At 40.0% G+C, this 25,421-nt stretch overlaps 1 protein-coding gene across 6 annotated transcripts in view; it reads right to left on the reverse strand.

Moving 5' to 3' along the window:
• The window catches only part of CTNNA2 (catenin alpha 2), a 766,120-nt gene that overhangs the window by 589,735 nt on the left and 150,964 nt on the right, over window positions 1-25,421 (reverse strand). For all 6 annotated transcript variants that reach the window (XM_065597259.1, XM_065597255.1, XM_065597256.1 and 3 more), the window contains one exon: window positions 24,206-24,401. In XM_065597259.1, coding sequence (XP_065453331.1) covers window positions 24,206-24,401 — 196 coding nt within the window. The remainder of the gene's footprint in view (window positions 1-24,205; window positions 24,402-25,421) is intronic.

The raw sequence follows: 25,421 nt of genomic DNA on the forward strand, positions 1-25,421 counted from the left end.
TTGAATCATGGTTATTGCAGTTTATATTTCCATTATTCATCTTCAAATACATTCTGTCACAACACTGCACATCAAAAATATTTCTACCTCTTACTTGCTTTTTTGCTGGTATAGGCCCTGATCCTACAAGCACACACCTGCAGGAGACCAATGAGTCTCTGAGGCACACCAGCCCATGCGAATTTGTAAAATAGGTGCTATAATTTTGTATACATTTGTATTCACTGCCTTGAGCTGCCATGATCATATCAGACCCACCTTATGGCATTTAAAGTGCCCGAATAGAAGGTGGAGGTTTGGCAATAGATAGTACTCTTCCCTCAGCTATCTGCACTCTGACACCCCTTACCTTTTTAGAGGCTCCACCCTTAGACCTATGTTTGATGGATCACTGAACCATTTCTATGTTGACATCTATGGTAGAGAACATGCTCTCCTTGGGTAACAACCTCATCCAATCTCTCTTCACTATTCAATTACATTCTTCTCAGTGATGCTGCCTGTTTAACCACGGTAGGATCTTGAGCATAACGGCCACCAAGCCCCGCTTTCCACGTGACCCCACCCTGATGACTCTTCTGTGTTTCAGCTTCTTAATCTTAATACCATTTGTTTTATGTGGTTTTATTTTTTCTTGTTTATTGATAATTGTGTAGAGCTCTGAGCATCTCACTGTGAGTGGGGTTTGTTTTATAAAGAAAATAAATTATATCACAATACTTTGGTTAGTCTATTTCATAATAATCATTCTTCTTCTTAAAGAATTAGAGTAAACAAGGTCTAGAAGAATCAACATATGATTAGGAGCCAGGAACTCCTAAATTCTAACCACGGGCTCAGACACTGGCTTGTTGTGTGGTCTTGGACATGTCACTTGGCCAAAAGTTTCAGAAAGAAGTGACCACCTTACAAAATCTACAACCTGACATTCAGAGGTGCTGAGCAACTATATCTGATTTACTTCAACTGGAGTTGTGGTTGTTAGGGCACCCAAGATTAATGGATACGCTGATCATTTTGGCCTTAACCTCTCTGCAACTCAGTTATCGCATATGTAAAATGGGTTTAATAATGCTTACCTACCTAACAGGGTTATACGACAGATTAATTAGATAATGTTTACACAGTTTATTGTATACATTAAAAGTGATATATATATATATATATATATATATATATATATGACTAAGATGGATTTTTACTAGAAATATGCTATTTTTATTTTATTCATATCTTGCTTTTTACATTAAAAAAAAATAATACCGCCATCGTTTCCCTTTAACAGAAACTAGTAAACAGAGCAATCCTTACTTTGACTACTTTGTTGAATTAGTAACGGGAATTCACTATGAATGAAAAGGAGACCTCTCCGCATGCCAAGTTTTCTCACACAGTAAAAACTGTAGGGGAGGTAGAGGAAAAGCAAAGAAGGGCAAAAAAGAGAAGTGGAAATTGCTTCTCCCAGTAGGATTTATAAGATTGTTGAACTAGAGGCATAAAAGGTATATGTCCATGGAGAAGCATAAGACTAATGAAAATATATATATAAATTACTTTGGAAATGCTGCTAGCAGCTTCACAGTAGGGCAGTACTAGGATTTCCCTTCAGTAGCATCTTTGCAATCTTCTTAAACACTCGGGGCCCAATTCTCTCACCATCTAAGGCTAGAAAGTGGCTTCAGAGCAGTGGGGGAGAGCAGGTGAGAATTTCCCCTGCACAGAGGAATTCTGCCAGTGGAAAACTCCTCCTGCCATCTCCCCACCCGAAGCATAAGGGAACAATGGGGTTCAGTTAGGGGCATTCCAGGGGCAGGGCATGGACAGCACAGGGAAGAGAGGGGTCACAACACAACAAAGCTCTACTATACCCCACTGTCTTAGTATTCCCGAGGGACCTTAACTGAGTGGTGTAAGCTAATGCTGCTCCCTTGCACCTTTAATTTACAGCAGGACAAGGTAGGTGAAAATCAGGTAGCCAGCAACTGGCTCCTCTACAGTTCCCTCTCTCCACTGCAGAGTGCAGGTGCAGCAATGAATCTGTCCCTTCTCTATTTAATATCTATAGATTCAAATTCACTATATATATATCACAATAAACATACATAATATAAATACCTGTAACTATCTAAGTGGTTGAGGACTCTTCTATGCCTAAATGATTTACAGGTTTAAATTACTGGGGAAAAAATCATTAACTCACTTTCTTTTGCAAACATTGTAAACCTTAAAAAAAAAAAAAAATTGAAAGGTTCCAGTCTCATGGGCATGTCAGAAATACTTAAGCTATAAGAAAAGTGTTTACAAACACTTGACTATTTTTAACATCTTTGCTACTTACAGAGGATGAAGCTGGAGCACTGCATAAAAATCACATTTCCTGATCCAAAACACAATTATCATTATTTCCTATCTTAAAGCATCCCAAAGTCTACGAAGTGCCTCACAGCATAGATAAGACATGGTCCCTTCCCCAAAAATAATTACTGAAAGGAGGTATGGGGGAATAAAACAATAGGGCAGATGGATAAATGACATCAAGTTCATGCAGTGACTCAGAAAAGGGATGTGAAATAGCATGATATATCATTCATATAAATATATATACACCTCTACCTCAATATAATGCTGTCCTCTTACCGCGTTATAGGTGAAACCGCATTATATTGAACTTGCTTTGATCCACAGGAGTGCACAGCCCCGCCCCCCGGAGCACTGTTTTACCACATTATAGCCGAATTCGTGTTATATGGGGTCGCGTTATATCGAGGTAGCGGTGTATATATATATATATATATAAATATCTTATTTGCAATGTGGTTCACAAATGAAACATGAAACCAATGATATACCTGAGATATATCAATGATACTTTCATCCTCTGGACAGATAACCTACACTCCTCATAGATTTCTAATACAACTTCAAGAACACCACCCATCCATCAAAATCTCTCTAGTACACTCCCACGCCAACATCAACTTCCTAGACACCATAAGCAGCTTCAACAATAGAATCCTACAGATAAATATGTACAGGAAATCCTCAGGTCACCTTATTTACTTTCACAGCTCCAATAACAACGTCAAACACACCAAGAAATCTGATATCTACAGATACCACAGAATATGCTCCAAGGAGAAACACCTTAACACACTTAAAAACTGCCTTCACCAAACAAGGACACTCTACCAAATTGTATCATGGAATGGGACACCCAAATACCCAGAGACTGTTTCAAAAAAGAAAAAAAAAGCAAATGCAATTTTGGGTTGCATTAACACAGGCATAGTATGCAAGTCATGTAGGTGATAGTACGACTCTACTCAGTGCTGGTTAGGCATCAGCTTGGAGTACAATTTTGGTCACCATTGTATAGAAAGGATGTAGTGAAACTGGAAAGGATCCAGAGGTGAGTGACAAAGATGATCAAAGGGATGGAATGCAAACCATATGAGCAAAGGCTGAAGGAACTGGGTATGTTTAGTCTGGAAAAGAGGAGATTAAGGTGGGACATGATAGCGGTCTTCAAATACTTGAAAGACAGCCATAAAAAAAGATGGAGAAAAATTGTTCTCTCTTGCCACAGAGGGCAGGACAGAGGCAATGGGTTCAAACTACAGCGCAGCAGATTTAAATTAAACTCAGGAAAAACTTTCTAAGGGTATATTTAACCTTACTGGGGATCAATGCAGCTGCCATCGATCCACCGGGAGTCATTTAGCAGGCCTAGTGAAGACCCACTAAATCAACCACAGATCACTCTCCCGCCGACTGGGGTACTCCACCGGAACTAGAAGTGTAAGGTGTAAGTGTAAGAGTTTCTCCCGTTGACCCAGAGTGGTGTAGACACCGTAATAAGTCGACCAAAGCTATGTTGATTATAACTACGTTATTCACATAGCTGGAGTTGCATAACTTAAGTCGACTTAACTCCGTCATGTAGACCTGCCCTAATTGTAAGGACAGCAGGACAATGGAACAGACTGCCTCCTTCACTGGAGGTTTTCAAAAGGAGGCTGGATAGCCATCTGTCTTACATTTAAACCCAACAAATCCTGCATGTTGGCAGGGTGTTAGATTAGATGACCCTTGTGGTCATAGAATCATAGAATATCAGGGTTGGAAGGGACCTCAGGAGATCATCTAGTCCAACCCCCTGCTCAAAGCAGGACCAATTCCCAACTAAATCATCCCAGCCAGGGCTTTGCCTGACCTTAAAAACCTCTAAGGAAGGAGATTCCACCACTTCCGTAGGTAACCCATTCCAGTGCTTCACCACCCTCCTAGTGAAAAAGTTTTTCCTAATATCCAACCTAAACTTCCCCCACTGCAACTTGAGACCATTACTCCTTGTTCTGTCATCAGGTACCACTGAGAACAGTCTAGATCCATCCTCTATGGAACCCCCTTTCAGGTAGTTGAAAGCAGCTATCAAATCCCCCCTCATTCTTCTCCTCTGCAGACTAAACAATCCCAGTTCCCTCAGCCTCTCCTCAGAAGTCATGTGCTCCAGCCCCCTAATCATTTTTGTTGCCCTCCGCTGGACTCTTTCCAATTTTTCCACATCCTTCTTGTAATGTGGGGCCCAAAACTGGACACAGTACTCCAGATGAGGCCTCACCAATGTCGATAGAGGGGAATGATCACGTCCCTTGATCTGCTTGCAATGCCCCTACTTATACAGCCCAAAATGCCGTTAGCCTTCTTGGCAACAAGGGCACACTGTTGACTCATATCTAGCTTCTCATCCACTGTAACCCCTAGGTCCTTTTCTGCAGAACTGCTTCCTAGCCATTCGGTCCCTAGTCTGTAACAGTGCATGGGATTCTTCCATCCTAAGTGCAGGACTCTGCACTTGTCCTTGTTGAACCTCATCAGGTTTCTTTTGGCCCAATCCTCTAATTTGTCTAGGTCCCTTAGTATCCTATTCCTACCCTCCAGCGTATCTACCACTCCTCCCAGTTTAGTGTCATCTGCAAACTTGCTGAGAGTGCAGTCCACGCCATCCTCCAGATCATTAATGACGATATTGAACAAAACCGGCCCCAGGACTGACCCCTGGGGCACTCCACTTGAAACCGGCTGCCAGCTAGACATGGATCCATTGATCACTACCCGTTGAGCCCGACGATCTAGCCAGCTTTCTATCCACCTTATAGTCCATTCATCCATCCCATACTTCTTTAACTTGGTGGCAAGAATACTGTGGGAGACCATATCAAAAGCTTTGCTAAAGTCAAGGAATAACACATCAACTGCTTTCCCCTCATCCACTGAGTCAGTTATCTCCTCATAGAAGGCAATTAGGTTAGTCAGGCATGACTTGCCCTTGGTGAATCCATGCTGACTGTTCCCTTCTAACCCTATGATTCTATGAGACAACCTGCTTCAATACAGGAAAAAAACAAACCACTGACCATGCAACCGCAGCTGTCACCTACCAATCCACATTGGAACCCATACGGGGTGTTATTAACCAATTACAACTCATACTTGATGAGGACCACAGCTTGAAAGAAATTGTTCCTGAACTCCCTCCATTGGCCTTTAAACAACTCCCCTTAATCAGAAGCAAGCTCCCCACAGACCAGGATGCACTAACTTAAAGAGGCACCAGACCCTGCCAGAACAACAGAAGCAAAACCAGAACAACAGATATCTCCACTGCTACAATGATCAGTACCTTCCCCCAGCACACCTTTTAAGATCCAGGGGTCCTACACATGCCTATCACAACATGTGGTATACCTCATCAAGTGCAACAAATGCCCCGGTAACAACTATGTGGTTGAAACCAATCACTACATTCCTGAATGAACTCACATAGAAAAATGATAAAAGACAAAAATACCATATCACTGATGGGAGAACACTTTTAACAAAACAATCACTCCATATCTGACCTCTCAGTTCTCCTCTTCAAAGGAAATCTGCACACCTTCAAATGGCAAGCCTGGGAGCTTAAATTCTTAACTTTGCTAGACAACAAAAATAATGGATTCAATAAAGACACTTTTATGGCTCATTATAACAATCTGTAACCCACTAAACCTCCTTTTCTCTACTAGCAGAGGTGTTAACTGCTCACTTCATCTTGAATGGTGTCTTCCAATCTATATTAACTCCTTATACTGAACAATCTGTTCCGACTTGTATTTAGCTGTGACATGCTGAATAGATTTCCCAGACCTGAAGAAGTGCTCTGTGTAAGCTCAAAAGCTTGTCTCTTTCACCAACAGAAGTTGGTCCAATAAATTATATTATCTCACCGACATTGTCTCTTTTATAAATATCTCACTTAGAAGAATGACTTTTTCAATTTTAATATAAAGGAAAATGTTGGGGAAAGATATGGTGGCTTTTGTAGGATAATGTAGAAAGGACAGAAAGCATACCATGCTGATTATATGTACATTTGGGGGGGAGAAGGTATTGCTCAGTGGTTTGAGCATTGGCCTACTAAACCCAGGATTGTGAGTTCAATCCTTGAGGGGGCCATTTAGGGAACCTGGGTAAAAATCTGTCTGGGGATTGGTCCTGCTCTGAGCAGGGGGTTGGACTAGATGACCTCCTGAGGTCCCTTCCAACCCTGATATTCTATGATTCTATGAAGGAATGTGCAACATTGGTGAAATCTCAACTAAATTATTTTAGGAATCTGGCTAATGAAAAGCTAAAGAGAACTGAGAATTAGAAGCAAGACTGTGAAGGAGGAACTCTGAATAACAGTGTGTGCTTACTAAGGAAAGGTTTTGGGAGAGGTATCTCATATTTACATGACCAAGTAATAGTCTTTGTGAATAAGGTTTGTGTCCCTCCTCCTTATGCCCTCCCCTCTAAGGGCTGGGTTTTCTAATCTGAATAGTCAGTGGGTGAAACCCAGGGATTCAGAGTACTGAAGTAGATAGCAAACTTGCAAGGTGATATAGGCATGAGAAAGGACCTGATTACAATCTGATTGTGCCAAGTTCTGGTTCTGGTTTGCTTTTTGTTTTTGTTGTACTTGCTTTTATTAAATTTCAAAGCTTTTTCCCTTGCATTATTTTTTATTTATATACATAAAGTGTGCTTATTCCAAGCTCTAGGTACTTTGTAAATTAAAAAGAAAAACAATACTAGGAATAAATTCCATAACAAAATTTCAAAACAAATACTCTGTTAGACATAAATGTGTGTCTGTGCCTGGTGGCTGAGCTTTGTGACTTTGTCCTCACCCACAACCACTTCAGATTTGCGGACAACTTATACCTTCAAGTCAGTGACACTGCTATGGGTACCCGCATGGCCCCACAGTATGCCAACATTTTTATGGCTGACTTAGAACAACGCTTCCTCAGCTCTCGTCCCCTAGTGCCCCTCCTCTATTTGCGCTACATTGATGACATCTTCATCATATGGACCCATGGAAAGGAGGCCCTTGAAGAATTCCACCTGGACTTCAACAATTTCCATCCCACCATCAACCTCAGCCTGGACCAGTCCACACAAGAGAGCCACTTCCTGGACACTACAACGCAAATAAGTGATGGTCACATAAACACCACCCTATACCGGAAACCTACTGACTGCTATACGTACCTACATGCCTCCAGCTTCCATCCAAGACACATCACACGATCCATTGTCTACAGCCAAGCCCTAAGATACAACCGAATTTGCTCCAACCCCTCAGACAGAGACAAACACCTACAAGATCTTTATCAAGCATTCTTAAAACTACAATACCCACCTGGGGAAGTGAGGAAACAGATTGAAAGAGCAAGACAGGGACCCAGAAATCACCTACTACAGGACAGGCCCAGCAAGGACAATAACAGAACACCACTGGCCATCACATACAGCCCCCCGCTAAAACCTCTCCAGCGCATTATCCATGATCTACAACCTATCCTGGAAAATGATCCCTCACTCTCACAGACCTTCGGAGGCAGGCCAGTCCTCGCTTACAGACAACCCCCAACCTGAAGCAAATACTCACCAGCAACTACACACCACACCACAGAAACACCAACCCAGGAACCAATCCCTGTAGCAAACCTCGTTGCCTACTCTGTTCCCATATCTACTCTGGCGACACTATCAGAGGACCCAACCACATCAGCCACACCATCAAGGGCTCATTCATCTGCACATCTACTAATGTTATATATGCCATCATGTGCCAGCAATGCCCCTCTGCCATGTACATTGGCCAAACCAGACAGTCCCTCCGCAAAAGAATAAATGGACACAAATCGGACATCAGGAATAGTAACATACAAAAGCCAGTAAGTGAACACTTCAATCTCCCTGGTCATTCTATTACAGATTTAAAAGTCACTATTCTTGAACAAAAAAACTTCAGAAACAGACTTCAAAGAGAAACAGCAGAACTAAAATTCATTTGCAAATTTAACACCATTAATCTGGGCTTAATAGGGACTGGGAGTGGCTGGCTCATTACAGAAGCAGCTTTTCCTCTCCTGGAATTGACACCTCCTCATCTATTATTGGGAGTGGACTACATCCACCCTGATTGAATTGGCCCTGTCAACACTGGTTCTCCACTTGCGAAGTAACTCCCGGCTCTCCATGTGTCAGTATATAATGCCTGCATCTGTAACTTTCACTCTATGCATCTGAAGAAGTGAGGTTTTTACCCACGAAAGCTTATGCCCAAATAAATCTGTTAGTCTTCAAGGTGCCACCAGACTCCTTGTTGTTTTTATAGATACAGACTAACACGGCTACCCCCTGATACTTGTCTGTGCACAACAGATCTATCTTTAGTCTCTTGCATAACATAAAACCTTGGGACACATTCAGCCTTAGTATAACTCCACTGAGCTTGTGTTTTTCTCTCCTGTAAGTGTTAAAATAAACCTGCTCTTTTATTTATATCTATGATGTCTGTATCCTGTAGCTACTTACAAAAAAAAAAAAACAGTTTTTTGGGCAGGTAATATCTCCAATGAATGCACGATAACTGTAAATTAACCTCGAGAAGAAGGGAAATACAGAGGTAATTAGCCTGTAGGGGTATGTCTACACTGCTATTAAAAAACTAAAGCTGGCCTCTGCCAGCTGACTTGGGCTTGCGGAGCTCGGACTAAGGGGCTGTCTAATTGCAGTGTAGACATACCTAGGTGATTCAAATACTCATTGGCGCCAACAACTGGTGTTCTATCTCAGCATTTATACAATGCTTATCATGGCAGCTGTTTAATTGCGTCTTTGGATATTTGTTCAAATGTTTGTCAGGTTCAAATCACTGCTTTGAGGGAAGCCTCTGACAGCCTATGGAGGCATCATTAACAGCTACAAAGTTATGATAGTGTAACCTATGTATGGGGAGGCAAAGTCAATCTACTTACCAATTCTGTACTATAGAGTTCTTCTCTCTGACTTAAAGTATTTGCACAGATCCTGAATCCCTATCCTTGCAAGAGACTACAGCTGGATTTTCCATAGGAACTTTCCAAATATTAAAAGGGGAAATTATAATAGGATTCACTTTCTTTCTCTTCTTAGGAAGCCAGCACTAGTTTTTACCTTAAGACAGGTACACACACACACACACACACACATGTACGTAATAATTTCTAATTCCTTTTTTATTAATAACACTCCAAAGATAAACTGTTGCAACACAGCAGTTACAATGCACCCTAGCTAGACTAACATCTCTAACTAGAGATTTGTTATTTTCCTTTAAGTGAAGAATATAACACAGGGCCTAAACCCCAATATATCATACCATACAAAGTAAATACAGGGATTGGAACTTGTGACAATCAGATATCTTCTGCTTTCATGTAGGCTCACTCTGGGTATTATATTGACAAGTAGATAAAACATTTAGTTTTGCTACACAACTAATTATTTCAGCTATTCACACTACTGAGTATATACATAACTTCAAATAAGATCAGAAAGAAAACTTGACAACTACTGCAGGTGTTAGGCTCACACACTTGTCTTTGGTTCATTTATGTAGTACAGGTCTGTCTCATCTTACGCGGGGGGTTCCATTCCGCGGTTAGCTCGTAAAGCGAAAACCGCGTATAGTCAAAATTACATTGAGTTCAATGGCGGGCGGAATCGCCCGCACTACAGGTACAGTATTAAAATTGTTATTTTTCTCTTTTTTTTGTTTTGTTTTTGCCGACCGCGTAAAGCTGAAATCGCGCATGTTAAATGTGCGTAAGATGCGACAGACCTGTATACCTCCTGAAGACATTTGGCCTCTAGTCTGTGATTCCTCCTTAATTGTGTTTCCCAGTCTAAATCTCACTGACTTCTGTAAAATTATAGGAAACTGCACTGAAATCCAACCCACAGATTCAGTGCAGGTTACCTCTGGCAGCACTATCTTCTCCCAGCAGGACTGTGCTGGATTTGATTGGTGCTCAAATGGATGCCAATTTTGCACCCCTGACAGAACTCGCTACTGACTGGCCAGTTGGTATGTGTGTACATGCAGAAATGTCTGTCCTTAATGAAGCCTTCCCCAACTAGCGTTAAAACAGCTACTGAGCATGGAAAACAACTCCCTGTCATCCCTCTAGTGTGCTGAAATCGTAATTACTTCTTTGTAGTCACTCAAGGCTATATATTGCCACCTTTTCAGGGCAGGACATCTCTCTGTCTAGTATCTCTCAGGCACAATCCCCTCCACCATCATTCCTCTCCCCCATCTCACACACACACAGCCTCTCTAACCCCTACTGCTAGATTGGGAACAGGTGAATGTCATAATTCCTTTGTTTACAACTTTACATTCTAGGTGGGGAAAGCTTTCCAGGTCTCTTAAACTTTCTAGTTCGGTGCCCAGTGCTTTCAGGTTGCCAAGTTTCTACTGCTTCCTGTGAAAAGCTTTGAGTACAAGAGAGAAAGCTGGAGCCTCAATAACATCTTATTTTCTCTCTTACATGCATAGTTTAAATGGAGGAGATATGTTTAATTGACCCTCTCCCCAGCTGACCCATCTTTGCAGCCCTTTAACCAGTCCTCAGGCTATAGACAAGAGTAAAGGTTTGGGGACACCATGAAAAAGTCACAAAGATACTTGTGGGTAATATTGTTGAATAAGGTTAGCATCACCGTAAAGCAAAACAATAGCATACTACATCAGAAAAACAGAGAGAGGTGGCGGTATGTAATGCTTAAAAGGTGAGGCTAGAAAGTCAAGAGTCATATAAATGATTCCTAATAATATAAAAAGATGGTTTGAATCAAATTAATTGCAATCCTTTCCAATTATTAAAATTGTGGGCCAAATCCTGCAATCCTTTTTTTAACAAAGCTCTCCTTAAAATGAATGGGAATTTTGCTCATAAAGGAATGGATAAAGATTGCAGGATTTGGCCTTGCAATTGCAGACAAACAATAACATTATGGTACAGTTACATTTTGGGGTACAAACAAGTGGAGACATTTTAAAGCAATCATGCATTCTTTAAAATACAGTCATACAAGGATGAATTTTCATAAAATTTCTATAACAACATTATAGAAATGTTATAAGTTAAATATGAAAAAAAGTCACGCTGCTTAGATAGATCTATTTTCATTATTTTTCCCCAGTAAAAGCAGTTATTACATTTCCGTAAGTGCTGTTTTAAGTGCTGTCAGAGTCCACCAATGTGTTCCAACAGCAAGAATCTTTCAGAGAGAGAACTTTCCTCCCTGGTATATGCTGGCATGACTTTATAAATTTAACAGGTTAAAACAAAAACATAAGGTGAAACAGAACTCAAATTAAAAAAGGCAAAACTCAAGCTACACCTAAAGACAGTGTATAACCAAGTGTGGTGCTCTCCTCTGAGGTGTCCTGCTCAGCCTGCTCCCTACTAACCTTAGTTCTTCCCTGTTCAGACTATTATTAGTGTGCTATTTTATAGGGCTTTGTGATATAGTCTCCTAGCACCTGATTGACTTAAGTTAAAAGCCCTATATCTCATTAAACAAAATCTTCTCCTTGTGGTAGCTTGGACCACCAGAGATTTGAGTAGGAAATTAGCTCCTGATTTCCATTTTCTTTCATTTTTTAAGTAAATTTTAGAATGTGGACCATAATTCTGCAGCAAGCAGTAGCTTCTATGGAAAATTTAATGGCTAAGGATCCATGAGATACTACATCCCTGTTGTGAATTTAAAAAAAGAAAGAAAGAAAGCTGGTATCAGAATGAGGTAATGCTTCCCCAGATGTTGAAGGTACTTTGTTCTTCATTTCCCTCCATCTCAAAACAATGTCTTGTCATGTTTATTGTTTAAGAGGTACTACTTTGTTCTTAAAACCAAAAAGGAAATATATTATCTATACAACACATCTTTGAGACTCTATGCAACGTCTATTATTCATTACAGGTGCTTTTTATCATTCTGGAATGGGAACTTTAATATCTTTCAGATGCTATGTTCACTAAAGGCTGAAAGATAATTAATAGATTTGAAAACGGTCTGAATGAACTAACAATAGAACATTTGCACAGAGTGGCACTTAGAGTACAATATTCCCTAGACTGAGCACTGCAAATATGAATAACAATTGAACTTACTTCCAAATGTAATAAGCACTTTAAATTGGTTATGAATATTTACTGGAATAATGAGATGCCATTGTTCAGGCTACAACTGCACTGTTTCCTCACTGAATACACAGTTGACTCCAAGGCCTCTGTCCTGATTTTTAAAGTCCTCCACTGGACTAGCACTAGCCATCAGAGAGACCACTTCAGAATAAGAGGCAAAGGGCATCCAATGGCAGTAACTATAAAACTATTGGCCAATGTGTGGAGATTTGAGTGCAGAAGGAGGAACTTTCATAGGGTGAGACCAAAACTCATTTCCAGATGAGATATGAATGCCTACAAGCCTCACTGCATTCAGTACTAAATGCAGAATTCATTTATCTGACAAACCTTTCCACCAATACGTTCTTTTAACACACACATTCTAAATAATTTGCTGCTAGTTGCTGCCTGGATGGGAAAGAAAGGGGAATGATTATTTCTTCTTAAATAGATGTGGGGCACCTAGATACTTTGGTGACGGGCAATCTGTACAAACCTAGAAATAATACATTATATAGGCAGATAGATTAGATAAATTCACTAGGCAAGGATTCCTTTCACCACTAATCCGAGTTAGGAAGTAATGTCTCAATTTACTCAGAAAAAATATCTGAGCCTCACAACCAAGCTATTTGGTCTTTAAACCAAAAAGCCCATGACCTGCTCCTGTTCCAGGACAAATTCTATTGACCCAATTTGGAAAAGGTAGTCAATTTGTTTGAACAAAGCCTTATTCTTGGATGGGTTGAGGGAGAGGTGAGAAATCTGGGATGGGGGTCCTTTTGAGTTCTATGGCATAACCCTTGAAATGATGTCTCTCCCTCATTTTTCAAGGGTGGAGGTAAACCAGGAGAAGGAGTCACCTCTGGGTTTATCTTACTGGGCCTGGCTTTCTCCCATCTATTCTTAAAGAATCGTTTGTCTCTCCTACCATATCTATATGAATTTCTGTAACACCAAAGGGCTTCCTGGAGTGGAAAGATGATTTAAAATCTCTTTGCTGAATTTTATTATTAACAGAGAAATTTGGGGCTGGGGAGTATTCTATGCAGCTTTTTCTATTGGTTCCTCAAAAAGTTTCGCTTGAGAAAGGCTTTGCTATCAACCCCTGCTTTGTGGAAATATCTGCCTTCCATGCCCGTACCAAAGATACCTTCTTCCCACTGTGCTGGATGCCATTGATCTGGCAGAGAACCTGAAGACATTGACCAAGGCATCTGAAACTAGAACTAGAAATTAGAGATTTTTTTTAAGGAAGAGCCCAACCCTTTGGGTCTCTTCACCTTTTTGGGAATCTCAGAAAGCAGGGACTCAACATAAGCAAGTACTATTCTGGGGGGAAAGGTCGTTGTTGCTGAGGTTGTTTCATAGCCAATGTAGAGAGCTGATTCCATCCTTCTGTCAGAAATATATTTGGGTAAGAAGTCCCCTTCAGCAAGAAGGACAGTGTCCTTGACAAGGCTGCATCCATTTTAGGTAATCCAACCATGAATGTTTTTGACTGGTGGACATTTGAGAATTTTGTTGCTCTTTTGGTCAGACTCTTTGCCTTTCCTGGGTATTCCAATTCAGCCATTGCGACATCAAGCATGATGACTGGAATGGGAATGTGAGGGTCAGTTTTCGAGCCTGTTGGAAAATATTTACGGGTATTTTCTCTCTTTTTGACCTCATCCTTGACTCCTTTTTTTAATCCTTTTTGGCTGAAAGCTATGGGAGATACCCAAGAAGGCAATTCCCAGATGTCTTGGATTCTGAACATCTCTCTCTTTGGAGGAGGACTGTCTAGATTTAGATGATTTCTTTGATTTATGTCTGCTTTTTGGTCCCTTTTCCCCCTGCCTGAGCTCCAGGAAGGAGGAGGGGGAAGTGGATGAGGAGTAGCTTCTACATCTATATCGCCTCATTTGTCCCCTTTCTTCTCCAAGTTGAAGATTGTGAGATGCTGCACAGAAGAAGACTGTGCAGGAGCTTTTTCTAAAATGGCCACCCCTGAGGAGCTAATGCTCCCAGTTCCAAAATGGCCTCTGAAACCCTACTGCAAAGGAGAGTGGTGGGCAATGGCAGGATATTAATTTTTTTTTCCGTCTGTGGGCGGTTCTTGGGATCCCAGAGGGACAAAGAGGATCCCCTAACTGCAGTACCTGCTCCTTTGAAGGAAGAGGAGTGTCTCTGGCAACGCATATAGCCGCCTGGCATTGTGCTTTGGCTGTTGGAGAGGGGACCGGGTCTCGAGGGAATTACCTCATGCCAGTTCTGTTAGCTTCAGCTCCTCAAGCCTACACAGTACACCCACCTGGGGTGTGACACCTGGCAAAGGGTCCTGGTTCATGTCAGTGGCCACAGATTGAACCCTAGAGTCCTGGGTACTTTTTCCCCCCGAACCCTTGTCTTTCTGGGCTATTTGTTCACAGATACCACTGCTCTGTCTGGTTGAGCAAAAGGAACACTTTTCCCCTTCAGTGCACTCGGACAAGGCTCTACCCTTCCCTTTCTTTTTTTTTGCTTTTCAGCCATTACCAGGGGCTAATTTGGGGGGAGAGCTTAGTAGCTCAATAGAGCAAATTTAAATGGCCCTTAAAAAGTTAGTAGCCCCAAAAATTGGAGAGTTGAGAAAACAGGGCCTAGTGGGGGAAAAGGGGGAAAAAAAGAAAAAAACTATCAGTTTATGATCTATAGAGAACCTGACTCTTAGCCTGCTTCACTTTGGAGGCAGAGATAATTTTGGAGGGGCTCTTCAGTAGAAGGAGTTATAGTCCAGCCAATCAAAAAGATCTGATTCTGCCTCCTGTAGTGTATATCAGGGACTGAAGAACCCATCACTACATTTATGGACCCACCCCTGAAGTGAGCATGAAAACTGAATTTTGGTGACTAAATAAATGGACCCAAAAAGGGAGGATGGCTTGATACAGAAGAGCTTGAGAACCCCCAAGAAGGGGAAACCTAGGAAGCAGCAGGGTCTGACATAGGATCAGGTAACAGCCAGTTAATGCGCTCTCACTCTCTCTCCATATCATACTGCTGTCGTTGAGATCAGCAAAGACGCTTAAACTTAAGAAGCATCATTTTTATAAATTAGAACTGTAGTTGGTTTCATGGCGTTGGAATATACTCCAAACGTTGATCTGAAATAGAGCAGATCTGATTAACTTTGCTCCTCATCTTTTTTCCCAAGGCATTTGAAAACAGGGGAGAATTGTAAGGGAAGTGAAATGTTGGAGAAAGAAGGTGGGCTTAGCTTTTAATGTTCTTGGTCCCGAATATGGAACACTCCTGCAGTGTCAGGGAGATGCATCTAATGATTCAATAGCTCTTTTTCCATCCCTCTATTCCAAGATACAAAGTTCAGACTCCTGGGTGAGTTTGCGTTGAGTTATACATAATAAATATCATATTAGTCTAAAAATAGTAAATTACAGCTAGACCAGATCATATTTTAAAAAGTCTCCTGCTGAAGTTCTGTGTCTTTGATGTGCTTCTGTAATAATTAAACCAAAATCAGAGAGCCATTGGCATAATAATTGTAATGTTAAATTTCACACACTATATAATTTTAACAGCAGTTATTTTCCAATTTCTGATATCTCTGCCAAAATTAGTTTTATTTCTAAAACTATATGCTATTGACTTTAACCAAAGCCAGCTTCTCCTTTACATTAACTATAGTATTAAATTAATTTATGGAATTTTTTAGTAACTGATCCTAATTATACATTTATCCATTCAACTGTAAAGCACTCACGAAGATACAGAAAATTGGTTCACGTAATTTTCTGAACGGTTTGACTTTTCTTTTCTTAAAGTTTCAAATTATTTTGTATTGAAAATATATAGAGTATTTTGTAATCATTTAAAATGCTATGCAGTCATTACCATAGAGTACTATGTGTTGCATTTGGTGAAAAGAACAAATGTCTCATGTGTTGACACTAATTATTACAAATGGTTTATCTAAAAATATATATTGTTGATTCCACGTTTCATCTAGTGACAGACAATTTGTAACAAAAAGATAAATTTATAGTTGAGAAACATTTGTTTACACCTCCTCTATAACTATGTGTTGATTGGTGGCAATAAGGTATTGAAAATAATGGGAAATAATATTTTACATAATTCAAATGTGAAGAAAGGGACTCAACTGAATGAGGCATTGAAAAATTGTCTGAATTTCAAAAGGCCCACAAACCTTCAAGAACTGATGTGTGATGTTTTCATTTTGGGGTGGAGGCAGAGATATTTATTCTCTAATAGTATGCCTAAAAAAAAACTTGTAAACAAAGCAGAATCTTAAAAATAATTTTTGGTAACTGATAGGCTGTACCTCACTTGAGGTGTTATTCCATGTATATTGGCTATGTGTAAATCAGAGGAGATTCTAATGCTGCATGATTCAAAAGTCTACAGACCATATAAAATGGCAATTGGAAAAGAGTTCAAAGAAAGACCAACATTTTCAAACCCAAGACACCTTTAAAAAGGTGCTGAACGCCTTTCAAAAGCAGGCAATTTATTTTGTGGCCAATCTTTGGGCACCAATATTTTAAGGCATTGGCTTTAGTCCTAGTCATCTCAGAAATCATAATTAGAAATTCTAATTAGTGTACGGTCATTTTGAGTTAGGACTAGAGATTATTTTCTGACCTGTCTGGCAATCTTGTTTTATCTGCTAGGTTAGTTAAGAAGTTCATACCTGTATGTTTTCTGATATATAAACACACCTAGAATTATTTTTGTAATAATTCTGTGAGTGTGACATTTGCAAGAGACATGAAAGAGCTCTGTTTCCTTGTTCCCAGAATAGCTGCTTTCAAGAACTCTTGACTTGTTAAACTGAAAGTGTTGATCATCAAGATGTTTTGCCTCATTCCTGCTGGGTAAAAAATAAATCTTACTTCTTCCACTTTCTTCCAGTAATAATGATCTTACATTTGATTAGTCCTTTTTAACAAGTAGGATCCCAAAGCACTGAGCAAACAACAAACTACAATTGCTTCACCCACTAATGAAATGCATCCCGCTCCCAGCTGTTTAACTGCAGACAACAGGATACAGCAATTTAGGACTGGAAATGAAGAATATCATATCCAGTTGAAACTGCAGGGGAAGTTTTAGATAGGAACTACCTAATATGAAATTTAGCCAGGAAATCCACACAGTTCTCTTGCAAAACATACCATGAGATTTTTCTTTCAGCAATTTATGATGTCATCTAGTGAAACGTGTCTGTTCATGCTTCACCACAGCTGGACTGGTCCATGTGACACTGTATTAAAAATGGCACATGGACTTCTCTTGCTCATATAGTAATAAACCCATCATGTTTTGCAGACCCACAATCCACCCCATTTTTATGACAGACATAGAGTCTGAACATAATCTGAATATCTTTAGTATTTCACAGAGTACTGTTTAAGACCTTTATCTTTTGTTACACTATTTCTGTGGCTTTACACACACACACACACACACACACACACACACCACATTTTTAAAAAGAGACATGTGAGCAATTTGAAAACGTGGTCATGTGCCATAAATCTAGTGAGTGGGGGGAGGGGAAGGATTCCTCTCAGGTGCCTTTAACTTTATGAAGCACAAGTTTACAAATCCAATTAGTGGTAAACTAATATAAGGCACTGATAAAATGAATAATGAGCTCAGATATGATAATGAACATGCTATCTATGCTTAGATTAGATAGGCTACATGGATCACCCTAAGTCAGGCACACATGGATTAAGAAATGCAAAACTGAATGAATGTCAAAGCACCAAAGGGATATCGCCACATGATCATATATTGAGATGGAACAAGAGTGGTGAGGTCAGCATGGAAATTCTGGATCATAGTTCAGTGCACCAAGAACACACAGGTCCTGGACTAAGGAGAGACCAAAACAAACAGGTAAATCTTTCCCTAGCCACCATCAAGATGGAACAGAGTGCCAGGGAGAGGCACAGATCAGCCAGAAAGGGCCTGATTTGCACTCTACACTGCTACCGCTGCTCTCAGGATTAAAATTATTTAAGAGCTACTGATGATGGTATTTCCAAATTGTCCTACATGAGCGAGACACAAGGCTCATTGGAACACTGAGAATTGGGCACCTAACTCTTTTAGGTGCCTTTAAAAATCATAGCTGAAGTTCTGGTAATCTTGTGCTAAGACCTAAGAAAGATGATCCTGGCAGATGGTATCTTTAGATAATAGAATTTACAGATGAGAAAACTGACAAGAGCTTTATTATGCTGCCAGTAAAGAGGACAGCTTTAATCAAAGTCAATAAATGTGAAAAGTTTGTCATGGAAATTCACTACCAACCTCTTGCTTCCCCCCCTAACTAAGTATCAGAGATTGAAATACTTTACTGTCACAATTAAGGGGCACTGCATCTGTATTTTCTCCTCCATCATCCCTCAAGGACATCCATTTTAGGCTTCTGGTTCTTTAGCTGTCACCTCTCTTGGATAGAGACCAGTGACTCTCTCCCTTCTGACCGGGGATTTTCCAGGTTGCACAGTTCCCTGCCTACACTATAATATCCCCAACAAGCCAGACTGTCGCTTGGAATGGCAAAAACCCTGGAGCCGGCCCTGCCTGTGCTTTGCTTTCTCTCGGGAGGCACTGAACAGCTGAAATTGCCAGCAGTCACAAGTTATCACACAGCTCTTTATAAGTAAGCACAGTTATTCTTAAGGTGTAAGTATCAGAGAGAAAACATTAAAAACAATAAAAGAACCAACATTCATGCTAATAAGTTTACCAGAGATCATCCCCCACCTCCAATCTCAGGCTCTGGTAGGAGTCATTCCTTCAAACCCAACCCAAAGGTTTTGGGTTTTTTTTTTCCTGTTGACTACAAAGTTCATAAACAGCCTTAGCTCAGAACTAGCATCCCCATGAATAGGTTACTCTTTCCTTTATACCACTTGGGCCTTTGATGTTGAGAGTCTGGAACGGGTAATCAGCAGATAATGGTCCTCTCCTCAGGGCGTAGCTTCCAACAGTTATTTTTCTAAATAACTATAGCTGGGAAAATTGCATTCACCTTTCCCTAGAGATTCTCCAAGCAAACCACTTGGCACTGTTTCTCCCAAAAATCCATTCTTGTCTGCCACATTGTTCAACATAGTCTTTTGAAGTTCATGACACTTTCAAGGGTTCACATCGTATCTTCAGCATAGAGAGGTTACATACAACCCCAGCCTACAATAATACATAGTCGCTGCATTTAATACAATGGACTCCAAAAATATTTAAACTTAATTCAATAAGGTTTTTCAAGGATATTGCATTAAATTGTCACAAGTGTCACACCTGCTATGTATTTTACCTTTAAAATTCTTAGCTGAGATACAAGATTACTTTTGAATTTCCAAAGCCTTATTGTAGTTATTATTTATTTGAAAGCAGGTGTCCTATAATAACAATGCAAACTACTGTAATGGTTATAAAATGAAATTTCTTTCCCACATGCTACTGTGAAAGATGCTTATTAGATGAGTAGCTTGCATATTGTTGGTATATCCTGAAGTTTCCATTCTTCTATAAAATATGCAAGGTCTCCTTAACATCTATTTAGCCACCAACTACATAGTGAAGATCACATTTTAATATTGCTTGTATTTTTGTGATTTAAGATTATGCTAATCTTTGTGTTACACATTTAAAAACCAAACAATTCTACATCATTGCATTATTTGGTGGTTCATTATTAAATTGTTCAGCACACAAAATATTGATTACATATATGCTATACATACTTTTTCTTTAAGCCACTATTAAGAGCCTAACAGAGTTGCAAACTATTTTCCCTGTAATTTTCATTACAGAAAAAAGCTCATCCTCTACACAGTTATATAAAGAATAACTTGAAGCAAAGTCAGCCTCATGGTTTTGCATCAGCACTGGTCATTTAGGACACTGAAAAATCTCTGAGATTCCTATTTCCTGAGTCAGTGGAGCTCAGGCAAAGTGATGAGATGATGTGGTAAATTACCTAAGATAGAATGTTCAGTAGAGTTGGAGAACATTTTTCAGTTTATTCACTGAAAAAATCAATTCCAGCCTTTGCAAAACTATTCGTGAATTTGACCCAAATTCTCCAAACAGTTTTGTCCCTCCCCACACCCAATTTTTTCAGAGTACATTCACTGGAGGACTTTGGCGGCCTTCACATAATGCACTGGGGGGATGGGATCAGTGGTGGTGCCACCTCCCTCATATTTTTAAATTCAGTGGTTAAAACATGCATCCAAAATAGTAATTAAAGTAGAGGGACTTGAACGTGGCAGTCACAGCAACCAGATAAGTGCCCTAATCACCAGCCTATGGAATCACGATTGTTCTCACTCTTTGCCTATTAAAGTTTTTTATACAGAGGAACAGCTTCAACAGGAGAGACTGAAAAAGACTAGCCCCAGAATACTTCACATCCCACTTGTTAGGATGCTCCACCTCAAATCCCCAGTGAGTGCCCTAATCACTGGGCTAAATGTTATAAGAGGTGTGGGCACCACCTCTGCCTTCCCCCTCCCCATTTTGTGACTCTAGCCCTTTAAAATGTCCAGAAACAAAATGTTTCATGCCAAACAAAATATTTTGTTCAACCAGTTCATCAACTTTTTAAGCATTTATTGGTATCAGTTTAATCTCAACTATTCCCCCCCCCCCGAATAACCAGTAAATAAAAAAAAAATCAGTTATTGACCCAGCTGTAATGTTCAGCTAAACAAATGCTACTACTGAATAAACAATTAGTTATTTGTACAAATATTGAAAATATAATGCAATGTACACCACATAAGTAGTTTTAATCACATGATCATCATCCAGGAAGCTAGAGGCATATTTTTCTTGGAAGAAATCCAACAATCACAGAATTATAAGACTGGAGGGACCTTGAGAGGTCATCTAGTCCAGTCCCCTGCACTCAGGGCACAACTAAGTATTATCTAGACCTTCCCTGACAGGCATTTGTCTAACCTGCTCTTAAAAATCTCCAATGACGGAGATCCCACAAGCTCCCTAGGCAATTTATTCCAGTGCTTAATTACCCTCACAGTTAGGAAGTTTTCCCTAATGTCCAACCCAAACCGCCCTTGCTGCAATTTAAGTCCATTGATTCTTGTCCTATCCTCAGAGGCCAAGGAGAACATTTTTTTCTCCCTCCTCCTTGTAACAACCTTTTCATGGAATCATAGAATAATAGAAGAATAGGGTTGGAAGAGACTTCAGGAGGTCATTCTAGTCCAACCCCCTGCTCAAAGTAGGACCAACCCCAACTAAATCATCCCAGCCAGGGCTTTGTCAAGTCGGGCCTTAAAAACCTCTAAGGATAGAAATTCCACCACCTCCCTTTTATGTACTTGAAAACTGTAATCCTGTTCTCCCTCAATATTCTCTTTCTCCAGACTAAACAAACCCATTTTTTTCAATCTTCCCTTATAGGTCATATTTTCTAGACTTATAATTATTTTTGTTGCTTTTCTCTGGACTTTCTCCAATTTGTTCACATCTTTCTTGAAATGTGACACCCAGAACTGGACACAATAGTCCAGATGAGGCCTAATCAGCGTGGAGTAGAGTGGAAGAATTGCTTCTTGTGTTTTGATTACAACTCCTGCTAATCTATCCCAGAATGATGTTCACTTTTTCGGCAACAACATTACACTGTTGATTCACATTTAGCTTGTGATCCAGTATGACCTCCAGATCTCTTTCCGCAGTACTCCTTCCATGACAGCCATTTCCCATTTTGTATGTGTGCAACTGATTGTTCTTTCCTAAGTGCAGTACTTTGCATTTGTGCTTATTGAATTTCATCCTATTTACTTCAGACCATTATTCCAGTTTATCCAGATCATTTTGAATTTTAATCCTATCCTCCAAAGCACTTGCAACCCCTCCCAGCTTCGTATCGTCCGCAAACTTTATAAGTATACTCTCTATGCCATTATCTAAATCATTGATGAGGATATTGAACAGAACTGGATCCAGAACTGATCCCTGCAGGACCCATTTGATATACCCTTCCAGCTTGACTGTGAACTACTGATAACTACTGTGTGGGAACGGTTTTCCAAAAAGTTACGCACCCACCTTCTATTATCTCCATCTAGCTTGTATTTTCCTAGTGTATTTATGAGAAGGTCATGTGAGACAGTATCAGAAGCTAAAGTGAAGATATATCACATTTTCTGCTTCCCCCATCCACAAAGCCTGGTACCCTGTCAAAGAAAGCTATTAGATTGCTTTGAAATTATTTGTTCTTGACAAATCCATGCTGACTGTTACTTATCACCTTATTATCCTTTAGGTGTTTGCAAATTGATTGTTTAATTATTTGGTTCATTACCTTTCTGGGTACTGAAGTTAAGCTGACTGGTCTGTAATTCCATGGTTGTCCTTATTTCCCTTTTTATAGATTGGAACTATCTTTGCCCTCTTCCAGACCTCTGGACTCTCACTCATCTTCCACGACTTTTGGAAGGTAATCACTAAGGGCAGGATTGGTGGGTAGTGATTGATCTATCGGGGATCGATTTATCGCGTCAGATAAATCGATCCCCGAACATGCTCCCTGTCGACTCCGGAACTTCGCAAGAGGCAGAAGCGGAGTCAATGGGGCAGCGGCAGCGGTCGACTCACCGCCATCCTCACGGCCAGGTAAGTCGACCTAAGATACGCTGACTTCGTAGACCAGGGCTAAGGGCTCAGATATCTCCTCAATCAGCTCCTTGAGTATTCTAGGATGTATTTCATCAGGTCCTGATGACATCTAACTTGTCTAAGTCATTTTTAACTTGTTCTTTCCCTATGTTAGCCTCTGATCCTACCTTCTTTTTTACTGGCATTCACTATGTTATATGTCCAATTGCTACTAACCTTTTTGGTGAAAACTGAAACAAAAAAGTCTTTTAACACTTCTGCCATTTCCATATTTTCTATTATTGTTTACCCCCTTTTCATTGAGTAACAGGCCAACCCTGTCCTTGGTCTTCCTCTTGCTTCTAATGTATTTCTAGAATATTTTCTTGTTACCTTTTATGTCTCTAGCTAGTTTAATCTTGTTTTGTGCCTTGGTCTTTCCAATTTTGTTGATACTTACTTGTGTTTGTTTATATTCATCCTTTGTAATTTGACCTAGTTTCTACTTTTTGTAAGACTCTTTCTTGAGTTTCAGATAATTGAAGAGCTCCTGGTTAAACCAGTGTGATCTCTTGCTATACTTCCTATCTTTCTTACACAGTGGGATAGTTTGCTCTTGTGCCCTTATTAATATCTCTTTGAAAAAGTGCCAACTCTCTAGAACTGTTTTCCCCCTTAGACTTGCTTCCCATGGGATCTTACCTACCTACTCCCTGAGTTAGCTGAAGTCTGCCTTCTTGAAATCCATTATCTTTATTGTGTATGTACCCTTCTATACCAATATTCCAGACATGGGTATTATCCCACCAAGTCTCTGTGATGCCAACTATGTCATAGTTGTGCTTATTAACTAGCATTTCTAGTTTTTCCTGCTAATACCCAATACTTCTTGCATCAGTATACAGACCTCTAAGATACTGATTTGATTTCCCCCCATGTTCTCTCATGTAGCAATTATAATAAGTTAAGAGTTAGGACAGATTCACTGTACGTACCTTGTTTGCGTACATCCTCTACAGCAACAACCAATTCCTCCTTGAGGTCATGGCTCTCTTTAGCAATCTGTTCTCCTTTTTCCAAAAAGTTTTGGGTAGCTTGTTCTACCGAAGCAGCCAACACATGTGCTTTCTTAGATCGCCCTTTCTTTTTACCAGATGGCCCTTTGTTGCTTGTGTTAACAAGGGTTGTCACCTTTGGAGAGGGAAAAAAAAAGGTTTTTTAAAAAGTTTGCACAGCACTTTAATTAGTTGCCCTAATTAGTATTAAATTAGCTGTCCCATATGGAAGGTCATGTGATCTGTATGTGTCTTTGTTTTCCCAATAAAAATAGCCCAACCTTCAGACGTGCCAAGCATGCACAGATTTGACTGGCTTTCATGGAGCTAAAAGTGCTCAGCACCTAAATTCATAAATTCCAAGGCTAGAAGAGACCATTGGGATCATCTAACCTGACCTCCTGTAGAACACAGGGCAGAGAACTTGCCCCACATAATTCCTAGAGCAGATCTTTTTAGAAAAAAAAATCCAAACTTGATTTAAAAGTTGCCATTGATGGAGAATCCACCACAACCCTTTGGAAAATTGATCTAATGTTTAATTACCCTATTAAAAATATATGCCTTATTTCCAGTCTGAATTTGCCTAGCTTCAGCTTCCAGATATGGGATCATTGGATACCTTTCTCCGCTAGACTGAAACACCCATTATCAAATATTTGCTCCCCATGTACTTATAGACTGTGATCAAGTCCCCATTTAACCTTATTTTTGTTAAGCTAAATAGATTGAACTCTTGGAATCTATTATAATAAGGCAGGTTTTCTAATCCTTTCCTCATTCTCATGGCTCTTCTTTGAACCTTCACCAATTTATCAACATTGTTCTTGAACTATTGACACCAGAACTGGACATAATGTTCTAACCACAGTTGCACCAGTGCCAGATACAAAGGTAAAATAACCTCTCTTCTCCTACCCAAGATTCCCCTGTTTATGTCTCCAAGGATCACATTAGTCCTATTGGCCACAGAGTTGCACTGAGAGCTCATGTTCAGTGGATTAGCCATCATAACCCACAAATCTTTTTCAGAGTCACTGCTTCTTAGGATAGATTCCTCCAGCTTGTAAATATGGCCTACATTCTTTTCTCCTAGGTGTATACATTTACATTTAAAACCTGGCCACTTATTTTAATTTCTTAAATATGGATTTAG

This window comes from Chrysemys picta, chromosome 5, assembly GCF_011386835.1.
Source record: "Chrysemys picta bellii isolate R12L10 chromosome 5, ASM1138683v2, whole genome shotgun sequence".
In the NCBI taxonomy this organism is placed as follows: domain Eukaryota; kingdom Metazoa; phylum Chordata; order Testudines; family Emydidae; genus Chrysemys; species Chrysemys picta.